The sequence below is a fragment of the Acyrthosiphon pisum genome, chromosome X, assembly GCF_005508785.2.
Source record: "Acyrthosiphon pisum isolate AL4f chromosome X, pea_aphid_22Mar2018_4r6ur, whole genome shotgun sequence".
Classification (NCBI taxonomy): Eukaryota; Metazoa; Arthropoda; class Insecta; order Hemiptera; family Aphididae; genus Acyrthosiphon; species Acyrthosiphon pisum.
Window position 1 is genome coordinate 99,521,604 of NC_042493.1, and position 19,503 is coordinate 99,541,106.

Consider the following 19,503-nt stretch of genomic DNA (forward strand, 5'->3'; position numbering starts at 1 on the left):
AAACTAATTTATGTGGCTTGTGGAAATTGTGTGTATATTGTTCTGGAATAATATAGGTACTTTCGGTTTTTTTTAACCGGTATCGAATCTCACTATGAACAATTCATATTGAATTCTCAAGCTCTTTGATAAAAGAACAAAAAAAATATGTTATCAACAGGGTGCATCGAGAAAATACCAAAAACGCTGCGATATCATGCCAAGAATCATAATAAAAAAATATGGTAAGACCCCTTAAAATATTATATTAGGTAGGTAGTTTATTATATTATTATCAATAAAAATAAAATATCTTTATAACTGGTTCCATTAAACGATTGTAGCACAATGAAAAATGTAAATATGCATATTAAAAATGACCGCGTCGTCGGGTGACCGTCAACAGTTTGTCGGTCACCTGTCAAGCTACACCAAGTCCGAATATCTGAGGTAGAAGTTCGTTGAGTACAGTCAAGTTGTGAACGTGCGGGTTAGGTATGACTCATGAGTGGTTACGGTCGGTCTCCAAGACCGGCCACGTTCAACTATGCATTCGTGAAAGGCGTACCTACTTAACATTAATTTTATAAAATGTTCATTTTAATATTAATTTTCAAAATATTTCGACTTTTTTTGAGCTATTTATAATATACATTTGAAATTCGAATTTTTTTAGTTTTTTATTCTATAAATATAAATAAAATTTTATTCGTTGAGTCGAAAAGCTTGAAAATTCAAAACAAGGCTCTTGATATATTGTTACAACAGCCAGTGGCGTATTTTGGGTGATTTATCAGGGAGTGTCCAACATTTATTGAACCTCACAAACAACATTTTTAGAATTATTAACTTTACTAATATTTTGTTTATATTGAGTTCATATAGTTGCAATATAAATTATATTGAATCGATATTTTTTCGGATTATTTTATTTTATTGTCTTATAATGGCGTTCGTTCCCAATGTGTTAGTAATTATTTATTTATTTGAATAAATAAGTACTTACGTTATTCAGTTATCACCTGATACAGTGGTGGACGGTCGTACGTACAGCAGGATGGTAGACGAAAAAATGAATGACAAACTGACAAATTATAGCATAATAGTATAATATAGTATAATCATTGATAAACGGTAGGTATTAATTTAGTGATTGAAAATTTCATGAAATTTAAAAAAATGAAATACTTGTGTATCTTAATAAACTTTGTTTTATTTTTAAATAAATTGTATATTTACCTACATATAAATGTCATACTTAAATCACCTTCATAACTGTATGGTACCTAAATGTATACCTAACCTATAGTATTATACATTTAAAATGGTATTCAACATTTTTAAATATTTTGATGTTTAAATGATACAAGTAGGTATACAATATTATACATGTATATTGTATATTATATACCTACTGTATTTATACATTAGAATTTAAAACATTGAACATTGTGTTAAAAAAAATTTCAATGTTTCACGTTTTTGTGAAATATTTCACCATATAGTGAAATATTTCATACTTCAAACACTAGGTATTATTAATAATAAAATGTTTAATTCTCTAAACTGATAAACTGTAAACTAGATTAAAATATACTAAATACATTGACAATATTTTCGTTGTTATTGTATTTTCCCTGCGGCCTGCGAGTATTTTTATTATAGTAATGACCCGGTGAAATTCAAATAATTTCTGGATATCCCTGATAAATTGTAGATAAGTCTCTGGGTCATCGAATCTAATCAAATTAATTTAAGTTTTGCCGTTTATATAAAAATATCATTTATTTTATTTTTAAATAGAAATAGTATAGGTACTAATAATATACTATAAGATAAATGATAACATCAATGTTTAAACTGACAACAGCAGTTGAAAAATATTAAAAATACATAAAATAAGCACGTTTTTTTCATAAGCATTTAATGTTCAAATGTTGACGAAATTTATCAAATTGAAAATTTACAAATTATTTAATAGTTAAAAATTTAAAACAAGCTACCACGTTAGTAGTTAATTCTGTAACCAAAATATCTAAACAAATGTTTAAACAGAGTTTTTTATAGTTATTTTAAGTTCACATTTAAGACGAAATTACATATTAAATAACTAAGGATAACGATTTTAGTTATTTTGTAGTAATTTAAAAATATTATTCGTGAGTAGGTACTTGAAACTTCCCAAGTATATTATTACATTCAAATATTCAAATATAATAATATGAAAACAATATTTATTCAATTAACTGATTACCGTATTAATAATAACAATACATATGCATATAATATAAAATATCAAAAGTTTCCAAACCGTCTCCGCTCAGAATCATTTTTCGTAGGTATGCAATAATGATATTATATCATTGAATTCAAATTTAGCACCATCCATTACAGTGACCCACTTGTAACCTACAGCAGCAGAGCAACACCCACTTACCTACCTAATTATTAAAATAGTAATTTTAATAAATACGTGTTAACAAGAATCTTATTTTAAATAAAAGTTAAGTAACCTTAGTAGTAGGAGTGTTACTTACTTGGTTGATTCATTTAATGTCCAATTTCCTTCCATGATTCCATATAAGAATAGTCATTATATTTTTTGTGACTTTAATCATATACACAGTTTCTGGCTCTAACTAGCTTAATAAAAATGTGATTGTCCATGTATATATATATATATATATATATATATATATATATATATAAGTATTAAATTAATTGTATATTAAAAAGTATTGGAAATGTTCAATTTTGACCTCTTAAAAGTATTAACTATATCTAATTATTTGCGAGTATCAGAAATTCAAAAACCACTCTCAAAGTTAAAAAACAAAGTATTTTTTCGACTATCTACTTATTGTGCTTTTGTACATATACAAAAAATAAAATACACATATCATTGTAAAATCAATTTGAAATGTATTAAAAAAAATATCTCTAAAATATCGTCACTATATTACTATAAGACATTTCTAACCTAACCTAAATTTTAATGATATATGAGTAGGAAGGTATTAGTAACGACATTTCTAAAATTGAATTTAATCATTGTTATCCATCTTAACATTCTCAACTCTCGAGTGTGGCTCTTTTTGTATGTAGATATCTACTGGTGAAAAAATTTTCAAAATTGGTTTAGTAGTTTTTGAGTTTTTTGCAGAAAAACAATCAAATGCTGTCTCCTTATATAATAAGATTATAACATTTCATAGTATTTAATAAATTATAAATATTACTTTATTGGCCAAAAAAAGTTTCTATGGAATTTAATTCTATTGATTACCCCATGAAACCCATTTTGAAACATAATTTAGACATACTGATTCATAATTTTGAATATTATTTAATAATATTTTTAAAATATATTAAAGCAAATTTAAGTTGTTCTTATTAAATATTTAATTTTAACTTTTTAGTACTTATATTATTATGGGATTTTCAATGAATGTTGAACAATTGGTCCACGAGGCAATAGATGTCAAAAATGTGAGTACTTACCTATTTGTTCAAATCCTTGCATGAATATTGAATAATGATCAAAACAATTTTCAGGGACAAATAAATCAATATTTTTTGGCGAAACTTTTGGAGATTATCGTGCGTCAATCAAATATCCATTCATTAAACGTCGATTTTACCGAAAATGACAAAAAATACTCGCAGGTATTTAACATATTAATGTTCAATATACTTATTAGTTATTACCTTTATTATAGTATCGATAAAATGGGGTGCCATTTGGTGTATCGAGGTGTAATTTGGAACTCCTAGTTTGTCTGCGTTTTATAGCATATCAGAACGTTTTTTAACGCGCCAATGGCCGCAGGGACGTACCGAAAAGGTTTTTTTTGTCTGGCGTTAGGTCATATTATACAATCGATGGAGCTACTTGGATAATTTTCTGTGTCCAACATAACCCGCTAACTTTTTAGTTATTTTATAGTGATTGTTGGCGCGACGCATGCGCGATAACGCGTTGTTTCCTGTAATCGAATGGGTCAATATGTTTTACAGTGATTGGTACACAAGAAACACCCACGTTGATCCATCAGTCCATAAATTATATATGATCTGAGGGCAGGCCAATATGTTAGAATAACTAAACATTAATCCAGGACAATTTTTTTTTTGTTATCTTGTTGGAGCTGTTTATTATTAGCATGACAAATTATATAGGTATCATGACAGTTGTACTAGTTTTGCGCACTAGATACGGATCTTATTCACCTCCGGCCTATGTCGTAATTCTCCACTTCTCATTGGTTGATTTTGTTCTATGTTATATATGTATGTATACGATTGACAGCCAATTAGAAGTGGAGAACTACGATATAGGCGAAATAAAGAGCGAAGGATGCGTACCAAAATGCTGCGATGATACCTATATAATTTGTCATTATTATTAGGCTGTTAAAATGTTTTTATCATACAAGTACGTAACAAATTCGAGTTGTAATACTAATTATAATGAAAAGTACCCATATCCATTAATAAAAAAATGTGGTCAAAGTGTTCCTCAAGCAACGCTTTGTATAGGGAGGGTTGTCCTCTGGGGATCTGTAGGGTAGTTGGTACAAATTTGCACATTGTGGCCAGTTTATTGCAATAAATATAATAATTATACTAATGCATAATTATATTAATACGATTACATTTGTCATAGTTTATACTTATATAGTTATGCATAATCAAAGTCCCCAGAAAATTTTGTTTTCATATAATATTCTGTGGTAGTCTGGTGGTACTATATTGTTATTTATCAGTCATGACGATTGTCATGATAATTTTTTTTTTAGACTGATAAGATCATGAACCTACAAATCATATAATGGCTTACATTTTACAATTTTTTTTTTAATTGTCCATATTATTTATGTGGTATAAACCTAGGTATAATAATATTTACATTTTTATCGCGATAATTTCATTATCTACATTAGTAAGCTCTTCAGTCTTCTATCGGTTATTTGACATTTGTCTACTCATGGCCTTATCCAGAGTCTATAATTTTTACATAATATTATCGTCATTCTGGATTCGTCTATTATTCTTGAATCTAAGGTCTATGTCATCCTATATTACTAACTATATTTTATGATATAAATGTAGTAAAGGTAGTTTATTTTACTATTAGACGACAATTAGTACATATAATTAATACAGGGTTTTTCAATAAGGACGCTCGATGTTTCATAGTGAAAAAAACAAGTTGTGTGTGAGATATATACTTAATTTTTATTTTATTTTAAAGAACGTTATATGGCAATTATTTATGGAATATAACATCGTTCAAATGTCCGCCTCGGCTTTGCTTGGTGGCACGTATTCGGGTGGTCCAATTTTCTATCACTTTGTTGCATAAACTGGTTGAATTTGCTTGATGGTATTGATTATGTTGACTTTGAGAGGATCAATTGTTTGTGGTTTATTTGCATAGACCTGCGATTTAAGATAGCCCCAAAGAAAAAAGTCTAATGGCATTAAATCGCACGATCTCGGAGGCCAGTTTATGTCACCATTGCGTGATATCACCATGCCCTCAAATCGTTCTTGCAGAATGTCCATCGTTGCACGCGCTGTGTGACACGTAGCACCATCCTGCTGGAACCACATGTCCTCAGTATCCATATCATCGAGCTTAGGCCAAAAAAAGTTGTTGATCGCTGTAGCGCTCACCGTTGACGGTTATGGCAATGCCTGTTTCGTTTTGGAAGAAGTACGGACAAGTAATAGAACGGTCGCACAGAAGGTTAAATTAATTTTTGTCGAAAAATAATGCATTTTAAAATGTCATTGTGTGAATAAAATAAAATATTATAAACGACCATTAAAAGTTTGAAGTACCCACGGAAATCATTTTTAAATTACTTAAAAATAACTTAAAATGTTGTTCTTCGTTTAAAAATATCTAATATTGTTCCAATTTGAACTTACCATGACAAAATAAAAAAAATTGCGTTATATTTTTAGATGAATGTGTGAGCTTTTTATGAGAAATCTTGTTTAAGTTTTTAAATAATTCTTAGCTATAAAAATTGAATATTTTATAACTGAACTGTTTTATTTCTTTTTTTTACCTAGAGTTGTGAATTGGTCAAACCGTTTGAACTGCAGAGCATTCACAAACGGCCTTCGGAAGAAATAATACTGAATTCTGGTAATATTAATAAATAATACATTTTAAAAGTTTATGACATTACAAAAAATGTGGAATCGACAATATTTAAAATATAACTTATTTTAATTTATATTCCTTTATGCCTACAAATAATTTCAAAACCAGTTAAAATATTTTGAAAATTGTATGGTGGACAGAAAAGTTACAGCAAAAAACTAAATTAATTTTTTCAAAAACTGGTTTTACCTTACAATTTCAGTTTTTCCTTAATTTTTTTATCTGTTTTCCCAGAAGTTTTTCCAAACTTCTAGGCATTATTTACTTTTGACCCACCCCCCACCCCCCAAAGTACAAACTATTGATGCATTTCCACTATCCCAAAACGTGAAGACAGACACAAATATAAACAATAAAAAACACATCATATTGTAGTAATTCAATACATTCATCGCTCCTCTAAGAATGTAAAAAAATAGGAAATAGCGACAATTTGCAAGCAAAACCAGTTTTTGACAAAATCGATTTGGTTTTTAGGATATGTAACTCAAAATGAATAACTGTAGGATCTTGACGTTTTCACAGAATATACTACTTAATATTTTAGTCACTATAGACAATTTTAAAAATATAATTAAAACAATATTAAGAATAATGATAATATGTAATAATTACCTTATACAATTTTCGTAAAGAAGTAGAATTGAAAGTGAGTGGCATTGAATTGGCAACGACGGATATTCAAGACAATTCAACATTGGTAAAATGTTGCTTAGTCTGTAAAACCATAGTATAAATTAATTGTTTTCATTTATTTTTTTTCACTTAGAGTTGCGATTCGGTCGATTCTTTTGAGGAATCACTGGAGAGAATTTACAAAGAGCCTTCGAAAGCAATAATATTGGATCCTGGTAATATCATACGTTCTTTTTTACTTTTGCAATCTGACACCCAATTGACGAAGCCCTACTGGAATTTCTTATTCAGCATAATATGTTGATACGTAGCCTGGAAATTCGGTCCCCACCCCATTGGATGTATCAAAAATTAAAAAAATTAAAATAAATTACTAAAATATTCAAGGGAGGGTAGTTGATTATTTTTTTTTACTCATTGAGTTAAGTTAAAATTGAAATAAGTTTAAAATTCAAAGTTATTTTCGTTTTTTAATATGAATACTTAGAATCTATGCCAGAGTACAGTAAGAAAACTTGATACAATTATATTAAATATTATACACAATAACAAAAAATATTTCATTCTAAATTAAGTTTTTTATTTAGGTTGTTTTTTAATTTAAAAAAATAACAACTCACTCTAAATAATAAAATGAACACCCATTCAGAAAATATTTGTGTTAATAGGTACATACCATATTTTACAAACATAATTTATCACAATTTGTGGAAACTGATTTATTAAGTACCTATGTTATTTTACTCTATAAAAATGAATTTCTTAGTAAATTTTAAACTCAGGAAGTAGTATTTATTTAGTTGTTATTCAAATATTCTACATTTTCTACATTTGTGTGTTATTTTTCAATAGAATTATCTGAAGAGAACGCGGATAAAATCTCGACTCCTTCAACTTTTTGTTTGAACCGGTTTTTAGAAGAAAAACATGAATATTTTCTTCATAAGTCCGTTTAGTAAAATTAATTCTGATTTATATAGAAAATTAATAATTATACTTGCAATATTATGTGATAAAAATGTTTTATAGTGGCGACCAACATGTGATAGCGGAGCTTATTGAAAAACTGTTTGGTAAAATCAAAAAAATTGATAAAGCGACTAAATTACTAAAGAAAAGCATCAAAACATTTGTAAATGATTTTATTTTCGAATTTAATGTTCGGAAGTAATAAAGTTATAGTCTTGATTTCAGAAGGCAGAAGATGGTTCGGATGGTTCTCCAGATAGTGATATCGATGCATTAAAAAAAATCGCTTTTTCAGACATGGGTTCGGCGTTTGAAATTGAAAAACATGGTTATGATGTAAATCACTATAACATTTAATTCGCTTGATTTATATTGTGACAAATTTAAAATGTAATTTTTAATCTCAATTATTATTAAATATTTACAGCGATTAAGACTAGACGAGAATTTAAAAAACTTAGAAATGAGCGCCAAAGGCGAGACTTTTCGAGATATATTTGGAGCGACTCAGAAAAGAAAAGATTTACATTCAAACCTGTCTATTTTAAATTTCAGAGAATTTGACTTGGATTATAGAACAAATTTTATGACAATTCAAACTTTTATAGAGTTACACGTAAGTACCTATTCATTTTGTATTCATTTGTGTGTGGCACTATAATATTATGTGCTTATATAAAAATAAACTCCAAATCACATAAAATGTTTGTGTTGCTAAACATAGAAAGAATTATTAAATAAGGCTAAAACTGATATCGAAGAACTCAAAAAAAATTGTTTAAATAATGATTACTTGATATTTAAAAAAGATGTTTTATTGAGACTTATTAAAATTGAAGATGGCATAAAAAAATACATTGCAAGGGATCCCGAGGCAATGGGTATCACAAGATTTATAAAGTAAGTAATTCGTATTATAAACTATTTAAATAATTATTGATATAATTTGTGAAAAGGGGGACGGAGTGGATGAGAGGACTAAGGCACATTGACGCCGGTTCGATACCTCGGCCATGGCGGCATTTTTCTTCGGGCAAGTCACGGTGTCCGGAGAACAAGTGCCGCCATATCCTCACCCATGCATGGGAGGTACCTCCAGGTGCCCAAATCAAAAATTCTACCAAAAACAAACACACACGTGTTTCTCCCCTACCAACAAAAAACTTACAAATAAAAAAAAAAAGGTAATGGCCTAATTTTCCGGGCATAAGCTAAACAAAATAAAAAAAAAAAAAATGTGTAAAATGTTTAAATTTAACATTTTGAATAAACTAGGATGTATATTGTACTCCATGAGTCATGTTCATGTTCTATTTGATATATAAGTAGGTAAGATACGTTCAAGTATCATTTAAATAAATATTAACGTTAACTCGTTTACATTTTGGTGACGCATTAAATGGCTCGTGAATGTTTACACATCCACCTATTACTTATTAGTATCTATACATGGCTATATTATGTAATGTTGAGAAACTGACTTACTAAATGTTTTCCAATATAAATTAAAATTCAACAACAAGAATACTTATGACATAGGTAAACAATAATACACAGCAACTGTGGGTGAAATTTCATTGTGTTTTATATATAGGGACGGATCGTGTATGTCATGTGCGACACCAGCCATGATGAAAATGACAAACACTGCTCCTGTAGGAAAAGATATGCGCACAAGTTGTGGCAGGTAGAAAAATTCAACCATATTGTAATCCTATTATTAATTGTTTGGAATTTTATAAAGAAATTCATTTTTAAACTTTCATGATTTTGATCAATTTTGAACAAAAATGCTTTTAAAAAAAATTTTACATAACGTTGTAAATTTTATTTTTTTTCGCGTAACAATAACTTTTCAAATATCACATTGTTTATCGTTATTATAAAACAGCCGTTTTAACCGTGAAACGTTAAAAGAGAAGAGGAGAAAAACGAAGACAAACAAGCCCATTGGTCAAATTAATGTATTACCAATTAATATTAAAGCGGAGCAGACAAAAAGCAGTCCTGATGTAGGAAATTGTAACTACAAAATAAACAAACTACAAATTTATTATAATAGGTATGAATACGACATAATATTATAAACATTTCATCAAATACATTTATGATCACGTCATTAATAGGTATATGGTTGTACCAAATATGAATAATTAATTAATCAACCATCGGCCATAACTCACCTATAGTCAAATCGTTTTTATTTAAAAAATATTTATTTGAATTTTGATTTTTGGAATTTTTAAGTAGGTATACTTTAGGACCACATTTTCAAATATTTAAATTGTGGCGATAAAGAATCTACTCTTTTTACTGTGAATTATTATTATTATTCTAGTACTTCAAGCAACCTATATACTTACTTAACTATTTTATTAAATGTGTATTTTGAATTTAATTTCCTATAAACTTTAGTTAATTTAATTTGACACTTAACTTCTTATTTATATTATAAACTATTCACAAGAAAATACGATAAGACACAAGATAAAATTTTAAATAATTTATTGTTATATGAATAGTAAAAAGGCAACGGTGTATATTTTACCTATCAAAAACAAAATTACAGTATAAAAACTAATGTGATATTATGAAATTGATTTTAGAAATCCGCACTATAAAAACTCCAGCTATAATCGGGTTTTAAAGGACATACAGAAAATGCATGAGTAAGTAAATATTAAGTGTGTTAAACACTGACCTATATATAATATGAGTTTATTAATATACACTGATGTAGGCATACAAATACTAAAATACCTAAAATACCTGCAAACTGAATGTATGTAGGTATCAAACATAATATATCAGAATCGATATTCGGACATGAACTAATAATTTAATACGTACACATTTTCTTATAATTTGGGAATTCCGGATAAACGTAATTATGTTTTAATATAAAAACATAGGCATGTCTGTGGAGGTGACTTATTGGGAAGTTTTCTCTGTAGCTAGTGAAGACAAAAATTTGAACTTAAGCTTAATCTAACGAAATATAATAATTACGACTGAATTATGATGTTTTTTTAAGAAGGATCAAAACATTTTTACTACAGAAATTGATAAATAGTTGATATTAGTTAAATGTATAATAGTTAAGAGTGTGAAAACAAAATATTATAAAAATTGTATGGATGATAAATAATTAGAAAGTATACTATAATAGATTAAATTAAATCAAAAAAATTATTAAAAGAATATTTTTAAAAGAGTTATTACGTATCAAATTACATAATTTACTTCAAAAAAATATTGATACTTTAAAAATAAATTTCTTGATTTAAATAAACGTTTTTATCATCAAAATGTGTCCAAAATTAAATTTACAAATTAGCTATTTTGAATTTTTCAAAAAAAATGTAATTACATTTTTACGATCGGTGGTTAAAAAAATTAGTATGGGCAGTAAAAAATAGTAGTCTACAAATTATTAAAAAATAAATTAAATATATTTAAATGATTAGAACGAGAGTTATTATTTCATTTATCAGGTGTTTCTTTTACACAATGCATAGGTTTATAAGCACAGTTTGAGTTTAAAAAAAATTATCTATATACACTATAGGCCGCTAATGAACTTGAAATAGTGTTCCGGGCCCTTCCCATTCTAACCCTGCATCTAGTAAAATTTGATTTTATTATTTTAATTCCAAAGATTCGAATTTAGTTCACGTTCTATTTGATATACCTCTTGCAACCACTTATAAGTATATTTAATACTGCGTGGTCTGAGAATTGAGAAACTGACTTACTAAATATGATAAAATTGTACTTCCAAATTAAAATACAACAACAAGAATACATCAAGCTGTGGCTCAACTTTCATTGTTTTGTTAATATAGGAATGGATCGTGTGTGTTCTGTAGAATACCAGCCACGAAAACAACAAACTCTGATCCATTTCCCGTGGGAAAAGCTGAGCCCACAAGATATTGGAGGTAGACTTCAACCGTTTCCTATATTTGTATGCAATTTTATATAAAAAATAATACAAAAAATACGTGATATATATAAACACAACATAAGATTTTTATCATTTCATAAAATACATTTACGAATACTTTATTAAGATCCTTGTTACTATATAATGTAGTAAACGGTAAGTAAGCAAATATTATGTACATTAGATACCAACCTGTTATAGATATACGTATATTATATCTATATATTATATATAAATGATTGTTTGTCTGTCTGTCTGTGTGTATGTCTTTTGGTTGTCATGGGTTTCCATAGGTTTTGAAGCTATTATAATAATAATCATTGGTTGACGGGCAACGAAGTGCACGGAGTCAGCTAGTTATATATATTATATTATAATACACCATGTATAATAATATGATACATTATCATTTATATTTACTAAAGAGACATCTAACATAGTGAAATTTTATATTATGTGTTAATGGATTAGTTAATCTAGGGCTGACGGTATTTCAAATGTTGATAACGGTATCCGGTATTTGCTTATTACCGGTATCTACGGTTTATTTACGGTATCTTATCGGTCTTACGATATTTTGGATAATTGTCGAAAATATAATATGGCAAACGTGTACGAATTGGTTTCCGACAAAAAAATACTTTCCAGTATACAACTGTTTGAATTGGTTCTCGAATAAAATTACTTATCAGTTATCTGTTTATCAGTATACAAACTCATTGTTACAAGATACGTATATGCACAATCAATAATCGTATAATGTTTTGTTACGTTTTACGATGTCTGGGAAAGTTTATAAATATAAATTTATATCTAATAGATTGATTATGTTTCGTCAGTCTTGTCAAAACTAACCTAGTGCGTGCGTTAAAATGGAAGTGATGATAAGTGAAAAAAATAAAAAAAATCTTCTTTATTAAGGGTTTGAAATATGGATTCCAAAAAGAACTATCGGTAAATATGGAACATTGGACTTGTACAAAAAGAAAATGCACATCGTTTTTAAAAATAAATAATTTAAATAATATTGAGGGATGTAACCTCGAGCACAATCACGAAAAAGATAGTGGAAAAATATTTGGATAATACAAAACGTTTTTGTTGAGTTTATGGCTATAATACCAGTACATGAAAAACTTTATAAATTTTTTGATTATGTACTTGAAAATTATATCGAAGATAAAAGTGATTTTTTACCAAAAAATTGGGCAGATTTTTCAGCCACTTCAGAACGAACAACAAACTGTTGCGAATCATTTCATGGAAAACTGAATTCTAGATTTTATTCTGTTAGACTTACCAAATCCCCTATGCCATTAACTAAATTGAGGTTTCTACATATGGGAATAATATTATTTTTCCTTAAAATTAAAAAATTAATAACGATTCTGCAATTAGGTCATATATACACGATTACACGCGTAGATATTATATTTAAATCCTTTATTACAGTTTAAGAATGATAAATTATTACGATAAAACACACCATATTATCATTGAAGTATACCAGAGGTCAAATCGTTAGTATTGTACATTATATTATAATTTATACCTATATAATCTAACAGTCAATTTTTTACGTTTTTATGATATGAAAAAAAACGTCAGTCTTACTGGAAACAAATTGTATTTAATCACCGTGTAAATTAAATACCAGCTTGTTTGAGGTAATTTATTGGAGTCAAACCAAAAATATTTCCCCTTCAAATTTAATGAGATAATATGAAATGAAAATTCTGTGAAAAATACTGCAGTTACGATTAACGACTATCTATGTTTTTTGGACATAGCCTATACCGCAGCTGCAGTTTTGTAGTATTATAATGGTAGTCTAGTATTTATTATATCATAGTTAGGTATGTCAATTATTATATAAACAAATTGCGTTTCTTTAAATACATAATATGACGAGGTGTTAGTGGGAGAGACCCAGACGTGGAGTGGAAGGGCCACAGCGTTTTTGTAATTTGGACAATGAATTATTACGTGTAACTCGGAAAAATAATAAAACTATTTATTCATTTAGACATATATCATTTTTATAAAGGTATTTATAGTTAATATATACTTGTATATACTGCAGGGTATTGAAACTGCGTTAAAGCATTTTTTTGATTTCTGTTTCATATTTTCTTAGTAATATATTGAATCGCGAGTGAATAATAATTGCCAGGTATCTGTATTGAATAAAAGAAGGTAAGTTTACGATCATTACACATTCATGGTAAATCGTATTATAATGTCCCACTAATCCAAAAAATTCTCTCTATATCAAGTTGACTGCCCAGCCAATTTTACCGATTTTACCACGGACGCCTTGAGTATCATTAACTATGCACTCAGCCTGAGTAACTCAATTGCTTCTATAGTTCTATGAACCCGGGCTCATATTATATTATGATACTTGAGTTTTTATGAGTTTTTGCCGTTTCTGACTAAGGGATTCACCTAGATAGATAAATAAACAATATCGGAGAATTTGGAGTACTATATATTATTATTATCATACTCATGACCAATCTGGCAAGTTAAAGTAATATATGAAGGGCAAATAATGCAAGTTTGAAATTTATAACATAATATTTTGATGTACAAAACAATCAACTTGATTATAGACGAACACATTTCAAATTTATATTGAGTTCCCCTTTTTTGTGCCTTTTTTATTTAATTGGTTTTTTATGTTATTTTCTTATTGCGATCTATAAAGAATAGATTATCGGAAATTAATTAAGTCATGATTTTAACTTATTAATTATTGCAGATTCATTTAAAATGTATACGAAATAAATTGTATTTATCACGTTGGCTTACATCCACCTTTCTTATTGTAAGTATGATTACACTGTAAATATTAATAATAATTTATTTGATACCTTCCAATAACAAATTTAAAAAAACTAAATTTGTTAAGAATAATGTTAAGAATGTATGATATTATTAAATTAATTAGATGAAAAAAAAAAATGGTTGAAATTATAACAATAATGAATTTATATAACTGTGTAATTTAACTGATTTATTTAGATAAATAATTGTTAAGCACCCATATATTTTTATTAAGTAATGTGAAATTGAGAACCAATCTTTTTGAGCTATATATCGTACGTCAGTTTCTCAAAAACATTCATTAAAACGAAAAAAAAACATGGATTTACAATAAAATTTACCACCAATAGGTCACACATTTAGTGATTTGCAACTTTAAATTTTTTTAAATAATAAATAAATATTGTCTTAAAAATACAACCTATTTTTCTTATTGCACACTAGCTGTATAGTGTTTTAGGCATATAATTACACGCTAATAATCAAATTTAGTTTATAATATCTAAATTTTATTATAAACAATTAACTATACACATAACTTAGTCAACTAAATTAGTAAATCTGAAAATTTGTTTATTTTTGTAACTGTAAAATATAATAAAGTATAATAAAACAATAAAATATTACCACATATTATAACGATAGTTTTTTTCTATAAATTAAATCATACTGCATAGGTAAATATTATATGTGTGAGCCTTCTTCGCTATACTTAAACGATTTAACTATAAAATATTATTATTTTGTAAGTATAGGCATCACGGAGGAGGATGGCAGAATGAACGTAGTCAAACCGATAGTCGACAAAGTAAGGGAAGTAATACAGTCCGTTTCCGGCGTTGGTGGGTCATATAATACTGCAGAGTCAAACTCTGGGTACGCGAATCCGGAAAAACATTCAGTGTCGAAAACAGCGGTACCACAACCAGGATCATCGACATCACAGAACCGGTTACCACAGGCCCAGAGCAACCAACGCAGACCTATCAGTCGGAATCCTGTAGTTGTTCATATTTCATATAGTGTCGAAAACTTTTGCGAAGGTTGTTGATCATCCCTGTTGATCATCGTGATTGAATCTCCCATGGTTTTCGTAAAAACGTCAACCAAACACCCTATACCAAATTGTATTTAATATTATGTCATAATAATCATAATGTTTTTATAATTTTGTCAAAAACAGAGGACAAACTGTGTTTCACATTATCCAATAACAATTATTTCGATTGTACATTGAGTTCAAATATATGTAACTTATTATACTTGTCTGAATAAACTTCATTTTTTTCATTTTTTCTGAAGTCTGCAGACTGCGGTGGTATACCACTTTTTCTAGCAGTACCAGTGAACATGACTTGGCATTTTTATTCTTAAGGTTCAATTCAAAACTGGGTAAAAAGTTTAATAATCTAAAACAGAATAAAGGTACTAACTATATAAAATATCGAAAAATTATTTCTAGTAGGTTAATCTCATAATATAATAATCAATTAATATTTTAACACTTTATGATTGTAACAATACGGTTTTTTTTTTTGTTGGGGGGGTTGGTATGTCGTGGTAGTTAGCCGCAATCACTAATGTGTGCTGCGTACCATCATCGTACGTTGTTACTAGTTCCAGGAAGTATGACTATCCTGGTTTTAGTGTCAAAACCTAGCCCAACATTCATATTGGGTTCTTCAACCAATCTTGACCATCTTCAAAATTCTGATGGCCATAGTTTCCGATTCTGTAATTGCTAAATAAACCATTTTCGCGGACTGCAAATACTTGGCAAAATCAAAAACTAATAATTTTTTTAGGAAATTAATTAGAATTTGTTTATAGATAACAATTGTAATGATATATATAATATATATATATATATATCATATTTAATTAGATAATATACTTATCAAACGACATTTAAATTTAAAGATCATATACATCATAATTATACATATTATTCAGACAGCATTTGAAAATTAAAATAATATATCAAATTATATTCATATAATAATATTATAATAATATTATAATTTACATCAATTTATTTGATAACTTTAATTAATAACATTTACAATTAAGACAAGAAATGAAATGTTACATCAAATACAATTATACTTACACACGCACACATACACACACACACACCCACACACACACAATATCACATATAAGGAGGCAGGTCATTATCTGTATCCGGTGCAGTGTTTCTCCAGCCACGAATGTGTACGTGTCATACCTTTTGTATAGATGTTAAAAAAGCGAGTTTGAAGACTACTCAGACATTCCGTGCAAAAGGATATTATTATAAAATAAATCAACTATTATATTAAATGTGAATGTCATATGATAAATAAATAAAGTCAATAGTTATAAACCAATAAAAAGAGGTTTTTTTATAATTTGAAAATATTTGTTCTATAATTAATTAGCTAACTATAATCTCGATAAAGAAGTCGTCACAAGGATCAGAAAGATAATATGTCAATATATAACATAATTTAGTAGTTAGTGATTGTGTTAGAGACATATAATCGTCTACGGCTATTTCTTGTAATTTTAAAATCATTACACAATATTATATGAAAGCATGTTTAAAACACTCTGTGAATATTTAAAGTCGCGTCTATTAGCCTTGAATAGGAAGTTACGAGGAAACGAGTTTATATGTAACAATCTATACATGAAACAGATACAATTAAAGAAGGAATTTAGTAAATTTAGTAGAACGAATACAAAAAACATTTTTTTGGTACTTTAGATGATACCTATGCAGAATCATATGATAAACAAATTGGGGAATTACAAACTAGCCAAAATAATTTATTAAAAATAGTAGAAAAACAAACTAATATATTAAAAGCAACCGCAAATACATTTAAAGAGGCAATCCAAATGGAAGGTCAGATAAATAAACTTAGTATATTATACAATCGAATGGCAACAACCGTAAATCAAACCATAATCAATTTAGGTATCGTAGAAGCAAGAAGTAATATTAACGAACAAATAAACATATTAAATTTAATTTTCCAACAGTTAAGTTTCGAAATCGACACAATTTGTGAAGTAATAATAGTCGCGCAAGGAGGTATAATACATTCAAGCGTAATATCTGCTATGGAAATACGTAAACAGTTAAAAAATATTTCAATAAACGTTCCAAAAAGACAAAGCTTACCGTTCGATTTAAATCAAATATAATTTGAACATTATATGAACAAAATAAAATGTCAAAATTAAATATAATCTATATATACGAAACATTAATATTCGAAATAATAATACCACTAATAAACTCAGTCGATTTATCATTATTTCACGTAATACCGTTACCACTAGTAAAAATTGATCATTATATGCACATAACACCTGAATATGGGTACATAGCCATTTCAAAAACACATGAATATTATTCAACATTATCATTTAGCCAGCTATTGGCTTGTAGACAGATTAATATGGGAACGTTATGTCCGGAAACACAACTGTTAAAATTAGGATCCAGCGAGCTTCCGTGCGAAATAGAATTATTTTTTAAACCATCGGGCTACTTAGCACGTGCCCAATACATTAACTAGACATCACTTGCTGTATTTATCATAAATTAAAATATCAGAACGCTTGGATATATACAATAAAGACAACTGACAATGTAGCCATCTCGTGCGTAAATCGAGACCAGGCGATGAATAGACAATTAAGCGAGATAGATATATTAATATTAAACGAGGACTCTACAGGGTACACACTACAAATGATGTTAACAGGCATTTAAATTCGACACGTTATGAGGATTTTATATCGAAAATAGGTATAACATCAAATTTGACAATCCCCAATTTTATGAAGAAGAGATTAAGCAGTGGTATGAAACTCCGTGAATTGGCCGAATCAGGCGATTGTGGCCTTGAACACGGTTTCCAGGAGGGGCAAGCGTAGCGTATCCCGCTTATGTTTCGGGAAATTTTTACGTAAACATGTTTAGCATTATGTAGGTGAGCGGAAACATTTCCATGTTTTTCGGAGGTTCAGACTTCAGATCATAGGGAAACAAAATCCCAATCAGCTGATCGAGTTTCGCTTCTATATAATTATATGAAATAAGTAATGTCATAACACATACAAATTCTGTAGTAAAATTATCTGACCTTAAACAAAGTCTTTTTTCAGGATAGAGGTGTTACGTACCTATTATATATGTAGCACATAGCGCACGTGTCTAGTAGTAATGACGATATAATTAATAAGGCAATTAGTATATTATAACATACTAAGGCCATTGTAAAAGCGTAGTATAAAACAATGAAGCTATAAAAGTGTCGTTCACGTATCAACTCGGGAAAGTCAACACTCATACGGAAGGATATGAGTCGACCAGAATACCAAGTGCGAGAGCCGAACTCATGTTCGGTCTCATGACCGAATTTGGTCACTACTACGACCATCCGCTCCAAAGGAATCGATCATATATAAACGAGCCCATGACAAGAGCAAAATTTCATCGTTATGGATTTCGAATTCTCGATGCTAGATAGGACAAGCATTTTACTCGTTTCTAAGGCAATGTCAAACAATTTAGACTAGTTTAGGAAAATCAAGAACGAAAGGAAATCCTTATCAAAACCAAACGAATTGAAACAATGAGTAAAACTAAATAATTAGAATGATTTGGGAAATATGTAGGATTTTCAAGAAAAAAGAACACTTATTTCCGATCTTAAACCAAATAAGAGATAGCATAAATACCCAGTGCAACCCAAAGTAACTGATGTACACAAATTTAAAATAATTACCCATCATCATCCATTAACGTAAATTCAATTCAATATAAAAGACGTTCCGTCTAGTTTAATGCGATGTCGATTTCAACTTCGAGGAATAATTTATAGAGCAGGCTCACAACATTTCGAACGTGTATTGCTTATCACGTGTACATGTAGTTACCCAGTCATGAACCAATTAGCTATTTCGAAGA

At 28.5% G+C, this 19,503-nt stretch overlaps 1 protein-coding gene across 1 annotated transcript; it reads left to right on the forward strand.

The window, feature by feature from the left end:
• Positions 1 to 3,327: 3,327 nt before the first annotated feature.
• LOC100572268 lies at positions 3,328 to 11,961 on the forward strand. Its single transcript, XM_003242429.3, has 14 exons — positions 3,328 to 3,468; positions 3,535 to 3,645; positions 6,064 to 6,139; positions 6,793 to 6,857; positions 6,927 to 7,008; positions 7,646 to 7,739; positions 7,823 to 7,925; positions 7,988 to 8,098; positions 8,190 to 8,378; positions 8,487 to 8,662; positions 9,357 to 9,449; positions 9,654 to 9,824; positions 10,369 to 10,431; positions 11,608 to 11,961. Exons 1-14 carry the CDS (start codon positions 3,412 to 3,414, stop codon positions 11,705 to 11,707), a joined length of 1,491 nt encoding a protein of 496 aa, XP_003242477.1. The 5' UTR covers positions 3,328 to 3,411; the 3' UTR covers positions 11,708 to 11,961.
• The last annotated feature ends 7,542 nt before the right edge of the window (positions 11,962 to 19,503 follow it).